This window comes from Anser anser (assembly GCF_964211835.1).
Source record: "Anser anser genome assembly, chromosome: 31".
In the NCBI taxonomy this organism is placed as follows: Eukaryota; Metazoa; Chordata; class Aves; order Anseriformes; family Anatidae; genus Anser; species Anser anser.
In genome coordinates, this window is record NC_139752.1 from 1,003,307 (window position 1) to 1,019,765 (window position 16,459).

Consider the following 16,459-nt stretch of genomic DNA (forward strand, 5'->3'; position numbering starts at 1 on the left):
CCGCCAGGAGCGGGAGAGAGGCGGTGGGGGCGCGTTCCCAGCGTGCACTGCGTGGCTGGGGGGTACTGGGAGGTACTGGGAGGTACTGGGAGGCAATGGGAGGCTTTTTGGGGTGAACTGGGGGCCACTGGGAGGCAGTTGGGGCGTGGGGGGCGGCTACTGGGAGTTACTGGGAGTGAGTGAGGGGATCCTGGGAGTCACTGGGGGTTCCTGGGAGGTACTGGGGGATACTGGGAGGTTCTGGGAGCCTCTGAGGGGGTAACTGGGAGCCACTGGGAGGCAGTGGGGGCGTGGGAGGCAGTTACTGGGCGTTACTGGGAGTGGGTGAGGGGATACTGGGAGGTACTGGGGGATACTGGGAGGTTCTGGGAGCCTCTGGGGTGGAACTGGGAGCCACTGGGAGGCAGTGGGGGCGTTGGGAGTGGTTACTGGGAGCTACTGGGAGTGTGTGAGGGATACTGGGAGCCACTAGGAGCTACTGGGAGTGTGTGTGGGAATACTGGGAGGTACTGGGAGATACTGGGAGCCTCTGTGAGGTGAACTGGGAGCCACTGGGAGGCAGTGGGGGCTTGGGGGAGAGTTACTGGGAGTGTGTGAGGGGATACTGGGAGCTACTGGGAGCGCCTGTGGGGTTACTGGGGGATACTGGGAGGCAGTGGGAGTCTGGGGGGCAGTTACTGGGAGTTACTGAGAACCACTGGGAGTGCGTGGGGGGATACTGGGAGCTACTGGGAGTGTTTGTGGGGGATACTGGGAGTTACTGGGAGCCACTGGGAGTGCATGGAGGGATACTGGGAGGTGCTGGGAGACACTGGGTGTTACTGGGAGTGTGTGGGGGGATACTGGGAGTGTGCGTTGGGATACTGGGAGCCACTGGGAGTGTGGGGGGGGGATACTGGGAGCTACTGGGAGTGTGTATGGGGATACTGGGAGATACTGGAAGGCAGTGGGAGCGTGGGGGGCAGTTACTGGGAGCCACTGGGGGTACTGGGAGCTATGGGAGGGGGATATGAGGAGCCACTGGGAGTTACTGGGGTCTACTGGAACTGTGATGGATGAACTGGGAGTCACTGGGGACTACTGGGACTGTTGTGAGAGGAAACTGGGAGCCACTGGGGCTTGCTGGGGGTAAACTGGGAGTCACTGGTGGTTGCTGGTGCTGGGGAAAGATGGGACTGGGACTCAGTGGGGCCACGGTGGGGAGAACTGGGAGTTACTGGGAGCCACTGGGGCTGGGTACTGGGACTGTGTAGGGGTTAGCAGGCCTGAACTGGGGCTTACTGGGAGTGTCCCCTCCAGGCAGGTGCCATGGCTGAGGTTCCCCCGGAACCGCCGGGTACTGGTGGGTACTGGTGAGCACTGGTCGCGTGGTGCCACCCCCCGGTGTCCCCTGGGTGCCACCCCCTGTCCCCCCCAGCTCTGCAGGGTCTCGTCCCCCCGTCGCACTTCACACTCCGCCCCCCCGGCCCCAGCACCAGGTAAGACCTCCCAGTAACCTCCCAGTTCTCCCAGTAGCCTCCCAGCTCCTCCCCAGGGTTTCCAGTAGCCCCCGGTGCTCTTCGTAGCCCCCTCCCAGTAGCGCTCCAGTATCACCAGTTGCCCCCCCAGGCTCTGTTCTTAATGTGCTTTCGTGGTCCCAGTAGCACCCCAGTATCTCCCAGTGTTCCCAGTAACCTCTTGGCTCCTCTCCCAGTAACCACTGGCATTGTTACCCAGTTCTCCCAGTAGCTCCCACTGTTCCCAGTAGCCCCGGATGTTCTTCCAGTACCCCCATAAAGGCCTCAGGACTCACTCACTGCCTCCCAGTAGCCCTCCCAGTAGCCCTCCCAGTAGCCCTCCCAGTAACCTCCCAGTAGCCCTTCCAGTAACCTCCAAGTGCTCCCAGTAACCTCCCAGTAGCCCCCCCAGTAACCTCCCAGTGCTCCCAGTAAGCCCCAGAGCCTGGACCCGGTCCCTTCAGCAGGTCCCTGGAGGCGGAGCTTGAGGCGGAGAAGAGGCGGAGCCAAGCCCTGGGGGCGGAGCTTGATGCCGAGAGGAGGCGGAGCCAAGACCTGGAGGCGGAGCTTGAGGCTGAGAGGAGGCGGAGCCAAGACCTGGAGGCGGAGCTTGAGGCTGAGAGGAGGCGGAGCCAAGACCTGGAGGCGGAGCTTCAAGCAGAGAGGAGGCGGAGCCAAGCCTTGGAGGTGGAGCTTGAAGCCGAGAGGGGGCGGAGCCAAACGGTAGGGGCGGGGCCAAGCCCTGGGGGCGGAACTTGAGGCTGAGAGGAGGCGGGGCCAGGCCGCGGGGGCGGGGCTTGGAGCAGGAAGGAGGCGGGGCCGGGCCGGGGGGGCCTGGTGACGTGGTGGCCTTGTCCCCGTGGCGTCCCCGGTGTGTCCCCACGTCCCCTCAGTGACACGGCGGCCCTGTGTCCGGTGTCCCCGTGTCCCCACCGTGTCCCTGTACCCACTGTCCCCACGTCACCCCCATGGTGTCCCCATGTCCCCATGTCCCCATACCCGGTGTCCCCATGTCCCCACCATGTCCCCCTGTCCCCGTGGTGTCCCCGCAGTGTCCCCATGTCCCTGCAGTGTCCCCACAATGTCCCCATGTCCCCCCCCCCAGCACCAGGCCCCGGAGCTGCTCCAGGCCCGGCTCAGCGCCCTGAGCCACATCCTGGCCCTGCAGGAGCGGGAGCTGGGGCGCGAGGTAGGGGGGGGCATTTGGGGTGCTGGGGGGGGCATTTGGGGTGTTTGGGGGGGTCTTTGGGGTGCTGGGGGGGCATTTAGGGGGGTGAGGGGGGGATTTGGGGTGCCTGAAGGGGGCTGGAGGGGGGCTTTGGGGTGCCGGGGGGGGGATTTGGGGTGCTGGGGGGAAGCCTTGAGGTGGCACTGGGGGGGTCTTTGGGGTGCTGGGGGGAGGTCTTTGGGGTGCTGGGGGGAGGTCTTTGGGGTGCTGGGGGGGGGATTTGGGGTGCTGGGGGGGGGGGGGATTTGGGGTGGTGGGGGGGATTTGGGGTGGTGGAGGGGGCTTTGAGGTGCTGGGGGGGGTCTTTGGGGTGCTGGGGGGGGCTTTGGGGTAGTGGAGGGGTCTTTGGGGTGCTGGGGGGGTGCTGGTGAGGCTTTGGGCGACTAGGGGGGTGCTGGGAGGGGTCTTGGGTGTCACGGGGGGAGTCTAAGGGTGTCGGGCGGGGGGGGCGTCTTTAGGCCCCCCAGCCTGTTGCAGGGGGGGGTCACTTTGGGGGTTCCCCCCCGCGCCCTCCCCGCAGACCGGGGGGCGCTCCGGGTGCCTCGAGGGAGGTGCGGGGTGCCCCGAGCGCCCTCCCCCCTTAACCCCCCGCCCCCCCACCCCCCCCCACCCCGTTATCCCCCAGCTGCCCCCCCCCGGGGTGCCCCTGGCCGTGGCCCCCCCCCGGCTGCAGGCGCTGCTGGGGCGCTGGCGGCAGAAGGTCTTTGCCCTCCTGCTGCAGCTGCGGGCGCAGGAGGAGGCGCAGCGGGGGCTGCGGGCGCAGGTGGGTGTCCCCCGTCCCGCCCCCCTGTGTCCCTTGTCCCCCCCCCGGGGGGTTGGGGACACCCCCTGGCCTCCCGTGTGTGTGTGTCCTCCCCCCTTTCTTCCAGGTGGGGGCGCTGGGGGCGGAGGCGGCGGCGGGGAGGCGGCGGGGGGAGAGGCTGGAGCTGAGGCTGCGGGAGAGGGAGGCCGGCGCCGAGGTGCTGCGGCGGGAGGCCGAGGTCGGGGGGGGGACGTGGGGACACGTGGGGGGGGCGTGGGGACACGGGGGGGGGCCGTGGGGACACGGGAGGGGACTTGGGGGGCAGGCAGCGGGCTGGGGGGGGAACGGGGAGCTGGTGGGGTGGTTTGGGGGACGCTGGGGGCGTGTTGGGGACACTGGGGGCGTGTTGGGGACACTTGGGGACATCCCAAGGGGCATGGGGGACATGGGGGGGGGACACAGCGGGGATCTTTTGGGGAACGGAGACCTGCTGGGGACCTGGGAGGGTGGTTTGGGGACATAAAAGGGACACGTGGGGACATGTGTGGGACATGTTGGGGACACTGGGGACATGTTGGGGACATGGGGGACACAGTGGGGCCATGGCAGGGCCGCCCAGGGGGGATTTGTTGGGGGACGGGGACCTGATGGGGACCCGAGGGGAGGGTTTGGGGACATGCAGGGGACACGTGGGACAGGTACGGACCCGTGGGGACATGGGGGACAGGGAGGGGACACTCGTGGGGACACCTGGGGACGTGTCAGGACACGGGGACCTGCTGGGGACACCTCGGGGACACGTCGGGGACATAAGAAGAGCGCGGGGGCGTCCCTTAAGGAGGGGCTGGGGACCTGGGGACACGGTGGGGACACGGTGGGGACACGGTGGCACTTGTCCCAGCGCCTGGCGCAGGAGGTGGCGCGGCAACGGGGCCGGGCGGAGGCGGCCGAGGAGGCACTGGGGGGACTGGCCCAGGCGGCCGCCAGGTACTGGGAGTACTGGGAGGGACTGGGAGCACTGGGAAGGACTGGAGGGAAACTGGGAGGGGCTGGGGGACCACTTGGGGACACTGGGAAGGACTGGGAGGAAACTGGGAGGGGCTGGGGACCACTTGGTGGACACTGGGAGGGACTGGGGAGGGAACTGGGAGGGGGAGGTTCTGACTGGGGGCACTGGGAGGGACTTGGGGGGGGAACTGGGGTAGGCTGGGAACGACTGGGTGGCACTGGGGGGACACTGGGAGGGACTGGGAAGGGAACCGGGATTGGCTGGGGACCACCTGGTGGCACTGGGAGGGACTGGGGGGAAACTGGGAGGGAACTGGGGGGGAGGAACAGGGGTGTGCTGGGGATCACTTGGTGACACTGGGGGGACACTGGGAGGGACTGGGACTGGGAGGGGCCAAAGGCAACTGGGGAGCACTGGGGGGGGGTGCTGGCTGGGGGCACTGGGAGGAACTGGGAGGGACTGGAGGGAAACTGGGAGGGAGTGGGGGGGAACTGGGAGGGGCTGGGGACCACTTGGTGGCACTGGGGGGACGCTGGGGGGGGAACTGGGAGGGACTGGGGGGGAACTGGGAGGGACTGGAGGGGAACTGGGAGGGACAGGGGGAGAACTGGGATGGACTGGGAGGAAGTGGGAGGCACTGGGCGGGCCGTGGGGGTGCTGGGCCGGGCGCTGAGCCCTGTCCCTGTCCCCGTGTCCCCAGGCTGGCGGCGGCGGTGACGGGGCGCGAGGCCGCGGTGACAGCGGCCACCAGGGCCTTGGGTGGCCTCAGCGCCCGCCTGCGTCGGGCGGGGCGGCGGCTGCGGGTCCTGCGGGGTGAGGGGACGGGGACACGGGGACAGGGGGACACGGGGTTGGGGACAAGGGGGCACGGGGTTGGGGACAGGGGGACACGGGGACACGGGGTTGGGGAGTTGGGGACATGGGGACACGGGGTTGGGGACAGGGGAGCATGGGGACACGGGGACAGGGGACATGGGGACAGGGATGTGGGGTGGGGACAACCAGAAGGGGACAGGGACATGGGTTGGGGACAAGGACATGGGTTGGGGACAAGGCTGGGGACATGGGGACAACCAGGAGAGGACAGGGACATAGAGAGGTGACAGGGACATGGGTTGGGGACAAGGTTGGGGACATGGGGACAACCAGAAGGGAACAGGGACATGGGTTGGGGACAAGGACATGGGTTGGGGACAAGGCTGGGGACATGGGGACAACCAGAAGGGAACAGGGACATGGGTTGGGGACAAGGACATGGGCTGGGGACAGGGACACAGGGCCGTGGGGACACAAGGACGGGACATGGACGGGGCCGTGGTGGTCCCGTGTGGCACCAATGTCACTGTCACCCCCCTCGGGTGGCCGTCCCCCTCCGGGCAGCCAGCGTCACCCTGTCCCTTGTCCCCAGGGCTGGTGGCCCCGGTGGTGGCCCTGGACCGGCCGCGGTGGCAGCGGGAGCCGGCGGGTGACAAGTGAGTGACAGGCAGGGGGGACACCGGGGGACCATGGCGGTGACGGGAGGTGGCAGGGGGCCCTGCCCTTGCTCTCGGGGACTCCGAGGGTGACACGGTGGCACTGTCCCCAGCCTGGTGGCCGAGGTGACAGCAGGAGCCCGTCCGCCTGCGGGGACATCCGAGCTCCGGCGCAGCGGTGAGCGGGGACACTTTGGGGACACTTTGGGGACACTTTGGGGACCCGGTGTCACCTTAGATGAGTGGCAGTGATGTCCCCCGCGGTGTCCCCACGGTGGCATGACCCTGTCCCCACAGGGGTGGCCTCGGGGCTGGCCGAGGTGACACGGGACGAGGTGACACGGGACGAGGTGACACAGGGAGGGGACACCAGGAGACGTGGGGAGGGGACACGGGCTGTGTGGGGGTGCTTGGGGACAGGGGTGGCCGCTGTCCCCAATGTCCGCCCTTGTCCCCTGCCCAGGCCACCCCCTGTGGGGACAGGACGAGCGTCCCCCCTGGCAGAGGTAGGTCCGGTGTCCCCATGTCCCCCCCCGCAGTGTCCCCATGTCCCCAGCTCCACGGGTGTCCCCTGGGTGTCCCCATGTCCCCTCCCCACTCCCAAACGTCCCCAAAAAATGTCCTGGGGTCCCCCCCCCCCAGCACCCAAATGTCCCCCGCAGTGTCTTGGCATCCCCCCCCACTCCAGTGTCCCCTCCTGTCCCCCAATGTCCCCAATGTGTCCCCCCCCAGCGGCGCTGGGCTCCCTCGTGACACAGCTGCAGGCCCTGGGTGCCGCCATCCTCGGGGACCTCGAGGACGACGGGGACATCGGGGACCCCCCCTGACCGGTGTCCAGGTGAGTCGCCCCCCCCGTGTCACCTCCCAGGTGACAGTGCCACCCCCCGGGGCCCTGTCACGCGCTGGCTCTCGCCGCCCCCAGCGATTGATTTTATTTGAATTTCACAGGTTTTGCCCCTTTTTCGCACCGTTTCGGCCCATTAAAAGCTGTGACGCCGCTGGTGGCCCCGTGTCTTTTTGGGGGTGGCACTTGGGGACAGGGACAGGAGCGTCCCCGTGGTTTAGGCTGGCAAGGGGGGGGGGTGTGTGGGGGGTGTGGCGTGTCCCCAAGGGGGACAGGAGGGTCTGGGGGAGGGACACTGATGTCCCCAAGGGGGACAGGAGGGTCGGGGGGGTCACGTTGGTGTCCCCAAGGGGGACAGGAGAGTCTTGGGGGGGACACGGGTGTCCCCAAAGGGACAGCAGTGTCCCCAAGAGGGATGGGAGGGTCTGCGGGGGGGGGGACATTCATGTCCCCACGGGGGACAGGAGGGTTGGGGGGTCGCATTGGTGTCCTCAAGAGGGACAGGAGTGTCCCCAAGGGGGACAGGAGGGTCTTGGGGGTCACACTGGTGTCCCCAAGGGGGACAGAAGGGTCTTGGGGGGGCACATCAGTGTCCCCAAGGGGGACAGCAATGTCCCCAAAAATGTCCAGAATGGGGACAGGGATGTCCCCAGGAGGGACAGGAGCGTCCCCAAGGGGGACAGGAGGGTCTGCAGAGGGTACAGGGTTGGCCCTAAGAGCGATGAGGGACACACGGGGGGGTCCCCAGCAGTGACACGAGGGGACACGGGGGACCCCCAGGGCCTGCGGCGGGGCCCAGCCGCGCCCGCCCCGTTGCCATGGCGACGCCGGGAACATGGCGCCCGTTGCCATGGCGACCCAGCTGGGCGCCTCGCTGTCCCCATGGCGAACCGGAAACCGGAAGTGGGGAGGACCCCAGAATGGGGACAAATCCCCCCAAAATGGGGACAAATTCCCCCCCCCAACTTGGGGCTGGGGCAAAGCAGTCCCTTGGTGCCCCGTGTCACCGTGCCGCAGCCCCACAGACAGCCCCCTGTGCCCTCCCATGGCCCCACACCTGCCTCAAGCCCCACAGACGCCCCCGTGTCCCCCCCCGTGTCCTTGTGTGTCCCCCACAGCCCCTGTGTCCCCATACCGACATGTCCCCGTGCCCCGTGTCTCCATGTGACCCCCCATCCCCATGCCACTGCGTCCCCACGCCCCCCTCCATGTCCCCCAGCCACTGTGTCCCCACATCCCCCCTCCATATCCCCATCTTCCTGTATCCCCATACCCCCTCTTCCCATGTCCTCCTATGTCCCCACACGATCCCCATGCCCGTGTCCTCACGCCCCCCTCTGTGTCCCCACGTCTTCTTGTGTCCCTATAACCCCCCCCATGTCCCCATACCCACTCAAGTCCCCATGCCTAGTCCCATGTCTCTCTGTCCCCATGCCCCCTTCCATGCCCCCTCTTTGTCCCCATGCCCCCTCCCATGCCTTCCCCCATCCCCATGCCCCCTTCCATGCCCCCTCTTTGTCCCCATGCCCCCTCCCATGCCTTCCCCCGTCCCCATGCCCCCCTATGTCCCATATCCCCCCATCATCCCACACCCCAATCCCATATCCCCATTCCCCCCCACATCCCCCCACATCCCCATGTCCCCCCACCTTCCCCCATCCCATATCCCCATTACCCCCCCTGTCCCCATTCCCCCCAGCACCTTCCCCTATCCCCACACCTTCCCCCATCCCCACACCCCCGTCCCATATCCCCATTACCCCCCATGTCCCCATATCCCCCTCACATCCCCATATCCCCCCACCTTCCCCCATCCCATACCCACATTCCCCCCCCATGTCCCCATATCCCCCCACCTTCCCCCATCCCATACCCACATTCCCCCCCCATATCCCCCCACCTTCCCCCATCCCCCCTCCCCTCTCCCCCTCACCCCCTCACGCCCCCATCCCCTACACCCTCCTATTTCCCCTACACCCCCCTATTTCCCCCAACGCCCCCCCCCCAAAAAAACAACCCACACTCACTCGCAGGCCCAGCAGGCCCCCCCCCAGCGCGGCCCCTGGCAGAGCGGCCGGTGCTTGGCCAGCCCGCTGCGCAGGCGGAAGCGGCGTCCGCAGCGCTCGCAGGCGCGCCCGGCGCCCTCGTGGGTCTTCATGTGCTCCGTCAGGTGGTGCTTGAGCTTGAAGCGCTTGTGGCAGGCGGCGCAGGCGAAGGGCCGCAGGCTGAAGGTCAGCATGATGTGCCGGTCCCGCTTGGGCTTGACGGCGAAGCGCTTCCCGCACAGGCACCCGAAGCGCTTCCCGTCGGGGGCCGCCCCCAGCTTCACCGGCGCGTGCAGCGCCTGCCCGTGCGCCGCCTGCGCCAGGATCTCGTTGCCGTGCAGGTCCACCGGCTTCCACGAGGGCTGCGGGAACGCGGATGCCATGCCGCCGCTGCCGCTACTCGACGGGATGATGTAGCTGACCTCCGCCGGGGAGAAGTCGCCGTGAGCCTCCGCCGCCGGTAGGAAGGTGGCGGCGGAGGTGGCGATGGCGGCGGTGGCGGTGATGGCGGCGGTGTCGCCGGCCTCCTGCTTGACGTAGAAGACCTTGGGGGTGCTTTCGGGAGGCGCCACCACAGCCCCGTCTTCCTCCTCCTCCTCCTCCTCCTCCAGCACGATCTGCAGGGCTTTGTCACCGTGGTGGCGGCGGTGGCGCCGGCGGCCTCCGCCCTCCTCCTCCTCCTCCTCGTCCTCCTCCACGCAGATCTTGAGGACCTCGTCGCCAGCGTCCTTCAGCAGCGAGCCCAGCGACGACGTCGCTGCCGAGGCCACGTCGGCGGCCAGGCGGATCTTGAGGACCTCGTCGCCACCATCCTTCGGGAAGGAGGCCGCCGTCGTGTCAGCCCACGCCGCTCCCTCGCCGCCCCGCGCGGGCCACGAGGCCGCCACGGCCCCGTCCCCGCCGCGGGCACCGCACGGCGCCGCGTCCCCGCCGCCGCCTCGCCCGCTCGATGACGATGACGCCGTCGCCTCGCCGCCGCTTCGCCCAGCCCAGCGGCACGGGCCCCCCTCCAGCTCCCGCAGGATCTCGGAGCACTGGTCCACCACGTGCCACATCTGCAAGCCGCTGGCCACCAGGAGGTGGCCGGGCAGGGCCTCCAGCAGCAGCGTCAGGCGCCCCGAGTAGATGAGGTGCAGGAGGCCCTCGAAAGCCTCGGGGTCAATGGCGGGGGGCAGCAGCAGGCGCCCCCCATCCTGCAGCAGCAGCTTGTCGTGGAAGAAGGGCGAGGCGGCGGCCAGGACGCTCTTGTGGGCCGGGAAGACGCGGCCGCCCACGTGCACGGCCACGTCGCAGAACTTGCCCTCCAGCCGCAGGCGGTTCAGGGAGTCCAGCAGCGCCGCCGCGTGCTGCGGGAACGAGATCTGCACCCGGCCGCCCTCCGCCGCCATCCTGGGCACCGCTCACCTGAGGGGGGGGACGGGGAACGTCACCGGGCGGCGGCGGGGACCCCGCCACGCACGGCCCCGTTGAGACGCGGACGGGGCGTCCCGTTGGCCCATGGGCTGCTCCACTGCCTTGTGGATTGCTGTTGCCCCACAGGGCGCCCTATTGCCCCATGAGGTGCCCTATTGCCCCCTGGGGTGCTGTATTGCCCCATGAATTGTTCTACTGCCCCAGGAGGTGCCCCATTGCCCCACAGGGGGTCATGTTTCCCCATGAGATGCCCTATTGCCCCATGGGGTGTCCCTTTGTCTTGTGGATCACTTTGTCATCCCACAGGGTGCCCTGTTGCCCCTTGGGGTGCTCTACTGCCACATGAGATGCCCCATTGCCCCACAGGGTAGCCTGTTGCCCTATGAGATGCCCTGCTGCCCCACAGGGTGTTCCATTTCCTTGCGGATTGCTTTCTCACCCCACAAGGTGTCCTATTGCCCCCTGGGGTGCACTACTGCCCCATGAGATGCCCTATTGCCTCATAAGATGCCCTATTGCCCCATGGGGTGCCCTATTGCCCCATGGGGTACCCTATTGCCCCATGGGGTGCTCCATTGCCTTGTGGATCGCTCTGTCACCCCACAGGGTGACACTATTGCCTCACAAATTGCTCTGTTGCCCCCAAGTCTACCAAACTGCCCCATGGCATGGCCTGATGCCCCACAAGATGCCCTGTTGACCCATGGGGTGCCCTGTTGCCCCATTAATTGTTCTAATGCCCCAGGGGGTGTCCTTTGGCCCATGAATTGCTCTGTTGCCCCATGGGGTGCCCTTTTTGCCCTTTGGCGCACCCTATTGCCCCAGGGGGTGCTGTACTGCCACACCAGCTCCCCTATCGCCCCATGAGATGTCCCATTACCCCATGGGGTGCCCTGTTCGCCCCAGGACATGTTCCATTACCCCATGAGGTGCCCTTTTTGCCTCACAGACCGCCCCCTTGCCCTATGGGCATGCCCTATTGCCCCACGAGATGCCCCATTACCCTATGGTATACCCTACTTGCCCTCTGCTGCGTCCTATTGCCCCATGGGCTATCCTATTGCCCCCCAGGGTGCCCATTTTGCCCCATAGGCTATCCTATTGCCCCACTGGATGCCTGTTTTGCCCCAAGGGGTACCTGTTTTGCTCCATGGGGTGTCTGTTTTGCCCCATGGGGTACCCGTTTTGCTCCACGAGATACCCCACTACCCCATGGTGTGCCCTGTTTGTTCTCTTCTGCATCCTATTGCCCCATAGGCCAGCCTATTGCCCAAGGGGGTCCTGTTCTGCCCCATGGGGTGCCCTGTTTGCCCCACGAGATACTCTATTGCCCCCCGGGGTGCCCTATTTGCCCTATCGGGTGCGTGTTCTGCCCCCCGTCCCTCCTATTGCCCCCCGGGGTTCCCCACTTGCCCCATGGGGTGCCCCAGTTACCCTCTGGGGTGCCCCAGTTACCCTCTGGGGTGCCCCATTCACCCCACGGGGTGCCCTCTGTGCCCAACGGGGCGCCCCCCCCCTTGCCCCACCCCACCCCCGTCACGTGACCGCGCGCCCCGCTCTCGCTCACCCCCCGGCCGCCGGCGCCCTGCGAGCGGTGACGCAGCCGCGGACGCCCCGCCCCCTCCGCCCCTTACGTCACCGGGGAAGCCACGCCCCCTTCCGCCAAACCCCACCCCCCCTCCGAGCAAAACCCCGCCCACCCCCCGGGGGCACCCCGCCTTCTCCCTGGAGGCCTCGCCCTCCCCGCTCAGACCACGCCCCCACGCTCAAGCCACGCCCACTATACTCAGACCACGCCCTCCCCGCGTAGACCACGCCCCCTATAGTTAGACCACGCCCCTATAATCAGACCACGCCCCTCCCACAGACCACGCCCTCCCCGCGCAGACCACGCCCACTATAGTTAGACCACGCCCCTATAATCAGACCACGCCCCCACACACAGACCACGCCCTCCCCGCGCAGACCACGCCCCCTATACACAGGCCACGCCCTCCCCGCGTAGACCACGCCCCCTATAGTTAGACCACGCCCCTATAATCAGACCACGCCCTCCCCCACACAGACCACGCCCTCCCCGCGTAGACCACGCCCCCTATACTTAAACCACGCCCCCTATACTCAAGCCACGCACTCCCCACACAGACCACGCCCCCTATACGCAGACCACGCCCACCCCGCGCAGGCCACGCCCCCTACATGCAGGCCACGCCCTCCCCGCGCAGGCCACGCCCCCTATAGTCAGACCACGCCCCCTATACGCAGACCACGCCCCCTACACGCAGGCCACGCCCTCCCCGCGTAGACCACGCCCCCATACTTAAACCACGCCCCCTATCCTCAGGCCCCGCCCTCCCCGCGCAGGCCCCGCCCCTCCCGGCGCAGGCCCCGCCCCGCAGGCGGCGCTTACAAGACCGATCCGAGTTTATTAAAGGCTCCGCGGGCACCGGCGGCCCCGGCCGCGGCGGGGGTTGGAGCCAGCCCAGACCCCGCCCTGAGACCGCCCGCGGGCGGCGGATTGTCGGGGGCTGCGGCGGGCCCGGACCGGGCGGGGCACCGGGGGGCTGGGGGCTGGGGGGGGGCCCGGTGGACCGGGGAGGAGCCCGGTGCATTGTGGGAGGGAGCCCGGTGCACCGGGGGGGGGGGTCCCGGTGCGTGGTTGGGGGGCCCGGTGCACGGTGGGCGGGGGAGGGGGCGCCCGGTGCGATGTGGGAGGGGCACCGGTGGACCGGGAGTTGGGGGGGGGGGTCCCGGTACATTGTGGGGGGGCTCCGGTGTGCCTGGGCGAGACCCCGGTGCGTTGGGGGAGTCCCGGTGCACCGGGAGGGGGAGCCCGGTGGGTGGTGGGAGGGGGCCCGGTACACCAGGGGGGGCGGGGCGGGGGGTGTCCCCGGTACGTTGTGGGGGGGCTCCGGTGAGTTGTGGGAGTCCCGGTGCACCGGGGGGCGGGGGGGGGAGCCCGGTGCATTGCGGGGCGTCCCGGTACATGGTGGGAGGGGGCCCGGTGCACCGGGAGGGGGGTGCCCGGTGATGCCCGAGGGACTCCCCGGGCCCGTGCAGGGCGGGCGGGGGGTCCCGGGAGGCTGGTGCTGCGTGGGGACCCCCCCTTGTGTGACCCCCCCCTCCCCCCACCCCCCCCGGTGCCGGTGCCCGGTGCGGCCGTTGCACGACGGAGCTGGGCGTGCAAGGGGGGGAGGGGGGCGGCTCCTGGTGCACGAGGGGGGAGAAAAATAAAAGGCGGGGGGGGAGTGGGGGGGAGACCCCGGCCTGGTGCACATGTGGGGGGGGGATGCACGAGGGGGGGGAACCGGTGCACGGGGAGCTCCGGTTCCGGTGCACGGGGGGGGGGATGCATGAGGAAAGTCGATGCACGAGGAGCTGATGCACGGGGAGGGGGGGGGTGGTCCTGGTGCATGGTGGGGGGGGGGTCCTTGTGCACAGCATGAGGGGGGGGGCGATGCACGGGGAGCTCCAGTCGGGGCACGTGGGGAGGTGGCGCACGAGGAGCCGGTGCATGAGGGGTGCTCCAGTCCCGGTGCACGAGGAGCTGGCGTTGCACGAGGAGATGGCATTGCACGAGGAGCGGATGTTGCACGAGGAGATGGCGTTGCACGAGGGCTGCTCCGGTCCTGGTGCACGAGGACCTGGTGTTGCAAGAGGAGCTGCCGCTGTTGCACGAGGCCTCCCCAGTCCCGGTGCACGAGGACCTGGTGTTGCACGAGGCCTCCCCAGTCCTGGTGCACAGGGAGCTGGCGTTGCACGAGGCGCTGGTGTTGCACGAGGCCTCCCCAGTCCTGGTGCACAAGGAGCTGGCATTGCATGAGGAAGCAGTGTTGCACGAGGAGCTGGCGTTGCACGAGGGCAGCCCTAATCCTGGTGCACGAGGACCTGATGTTGCACGAGGCCTCCCAGCCCCGGTGCACGGGGAGCCGCCACCGTTGCACGAGGACCTGGTGTTGCACGAGGCCTCCCAGTTCTGGTGCACGAGGAGCTGGCATTGCACAAGGAGCTGCCCCCCTTGCATGAGGAGCCCCCCTTGCACGAGGAGCCGCCGTTACACGAGGAGCCGCCGTTGCACAAGGAGCTGTTGCACGAGGGCCCCCCCCCCGGCCCCCTTGCACGAGGCCGTTGCACGAGGGCCTCCCAGTGCACGAGGGGGGCCGGAGGTGGGGAAAAGGGGGGGATGAGTGGGGATGGGGATGGGGGGGGGGGGGGAAACCCCGTTTCCCCGGGGGCCGCCGGGGGGCCACCGCCATCTGCTGAGGTTGGGGGGGGGGTGGTGGGGGAAATTTGGGGGAGGGGGCTTCAGAGGAAAAGGGGGGGGGGGATGCGGGCGGGGGTCCGGCGGCCCCCGGGGCGGGGGCTAGTGCTCAGCAGCGGGGGCGCGCAGCTCGCCGTTGGCCGTGATCGGGGGTGGCGGGGGCGGAGGCGGGGGCCGCGCGGGGACCCCCCCGGCCCCCCAGCTCACACCCGGGTCTGCTGCACCCACGGCGGAAAGCTGCCTCTCCTGCAAGGCACCGAGGGGGGCTTATTCACCCCCCCGCCCCCCCCATCGCCACCGAAAAGGGTCCCCGAAATGTGTCCCCCTCCCCCCCCGCCCTGAGCCGCCACCCCCCCTCCCCCCATGTGTCGGGTCCCCCCCCCCGCCACCACCCCAAAAATCGGGGTGCCCCCCCCCCACCCCAACCCCATCCCCGTGGCACTCACCTGCGGCTGCTCCGCGGGACCCTCCGGTGCGTGGCGGGGTCACCCCCCCCCCTCCCCCCCCAAAATTTGTGTTCCCCCCCCCCCCCCATCCCCTCCAAAGACAGGACATGGCACAGGGACGTGAGTGTCACCCCCCCACACCCCCCCCCCCCAAAATAAAAGGGTGAGGTGAGATGGGGACACGAGACACGAGGATGGAGACGAGGTGGGTGACGGCGGGCGCCAGCGCTGGGGGGGCGGGTGGGTGCCCCCCCCCCCCCCCCGACCCCAAAATAACCCCGCCACCCCCAGAGGGGACATGGGGACACCGGTGGTGTCCCCTCCCCTGCCCCCAAGGGGCCCCAGGGGGGACATGAGAGGGACAGGGACAGCCCAAAGCCGTGTCCCCAAGGGTCCCCACTGTCCCTTGGGGGACATGGGGACACAGGGGGGACATGGGGACACCCCCGCACCATGTCCCCAAGGGTCCCCACTGTCCCTAGGGGACATGGGGACACAGGGGGGACATGGGGACACCCCAGCTTCATGTCCCCAGTGTCCCTAGGGGACATGGGGACACCCCCGCACCATGTCCCCAAAGGTCCCCAGTGTCCCTTGGGGGACATGGGGACACAGGAGGGACATGGGGACACCCCAGTCTCATGTCCCCAGTGAGACACGGGGACATAAGAGGGACAGGGACACCCTGGATCCTTGTCCCCGGTGGGGACACAGGGACACAGGGGGACAGAGACACCCCAGCTTCATGTCCCCAAGGGTCCCTTGGGGGACATGGGGACATGCGAGGGACATGGGGACACCCCGGATCTGTGTCCTCTGGGGGACAACGGACTCCAGGAGGGGACAAGGACACCCCGGTGGCATGTCCTAGCCATGACACGGGAGGGACAGGGACACCCTGGATCAATGTCACGGAGGGGACAAGGGACATGGGGATGCGGGGACATCCCGGCTCTGCGTCCTCTGGGACGGATCGGGATGAGGGAGGCCAGGGAGGGGACACGGTCCTGCGGTGACACAGCGGGGACATGGGGACACCCCGGGTCCATGTCCCCAGGGGTTCCCAGTGTCCCTGGGGGACATGGGGACACCCCAGCAGCATGTCCCCAAGGGCTCCCCAGTGTCCCCAGGGGACATGGAGACACAAGGGGGACACGGGGACGTAAGAGGGACGTGGGGACACCTGGCTCCATGTCCCCGTGGGTTCCCAGTGTCCACAGGGAGGGACATGGGGACATGGGAAGGACATGGGGACACACCAGCCTCATGTCCCTTAGTGGCCCTTGGGGACATGGAGACGCACGAGGGACATGGGGACAGCTGGACCCATGTCCCCAAGGGTCCACCCAGTGTCCTTTGGGGGACATGGGGACACAGGAAGGACATGGGGACATCGTGGATCCATGTCTCCAGGGGTTCCCCAGTGTCCCTGGGCGACATGGGGACACAGAAGGGACATGGGGACACCCTGGATCCATGTCCCCAGGGGTTCCCCAGTGTCCC

General features: G+C 68.5%; 3 protein-coding genes across 21 annotated transcripts in view; 1 reads left to right on the plus strand and 2 right to left on the minus strand.

Moving 5' to 3' along the window:
* The first annotated feature begins 62 nt into the window (after positions 1-62).
* On the plus strand, positions 63-6,946 carry CCHCR1 (coiled-coil alpha-helical rod protein 1). The gene is made up of 15 exons (XM_083814617.1): positions 63-82; positions 1,300-1,342; positions 1,418-1,478; positions 1,964-2,219; positions 2,602-2,685; positions 3,350-3,487; positions 3,594-3,704; positions 4,368-4,453; positions 5,176-5,288; positions 5,884-5,947; positions 6,061-6,125; positions 6,245-6,297; positions 6,411-6,453; positions 6,680-6,785; positions 6,896-6,946. The coding sequence occupies exons 2-14, from the start codon at positions 1,309-1,311 to the stop codon at positions 6,772-6,774; spliced, it is 1,203 nt and encodes a 400-aa protein (XP_083670743.1). The 5' UTR covers positions 63-82; positions 1,300-1,308; the 3' UTR covers positions 6,775-6,785; positions 6,896-6,946.
* A 1,840-nt stretch (positions 6,947-8,786) lies between these two features.
* On the minus strand, positions 8,787-11,887 carry ZBTB9 (zinc finger and BTB domain containing 9). Its single transcript, XM_083814615.1, has 2 exons — positions 11,817-11,887; positions 8,787-10,240 (listed from the first exon to the last, which is right to left on the minus strand). Exon 2 carries the CDS (start codon positions 10,222-10,224, stop codon positions 8,815-8,817), a length of 1,410 nt encoding a protein of 469 aa, XP_083670741.1. The 5' UTR covers positions 10,225-10,240; positions 11,817-11,887; the 3' UTR covers positions 8,787-8,814.
* Positions 11,888-14,496: 2,609 nt separating this feature from the next.
* The window catches only part of SYNGAP1 (synaptic Ras GTPase activating protein 1), a 29,080-nt gene continuing 27,117 nt past the window's right edge, over positions 14,497-16,459 (minus strand). For 5 of the 19 annotated variants that reach the window (XM_083814598.1, XM_083814597.1, XM_083814596.1 and 2 more), the window contains one exon: positions 14,500-14,756. In XM_083814598.1, coding sequence (XP_083670724.1) covers positions 14,620-14,756 — 137 coding nt within the window. In that variant the 3' untranslated portion in view covers positions 14,500-14,619. Of the gene's footprint in view, positions 14,757-16,459 lie in introns of all 19 variants that reach the window. The other 14 variants (XM_083814603.1, XM_083814608.1, XM_083814592.1 and 11 more) reach the window with 9 other exon arrangements.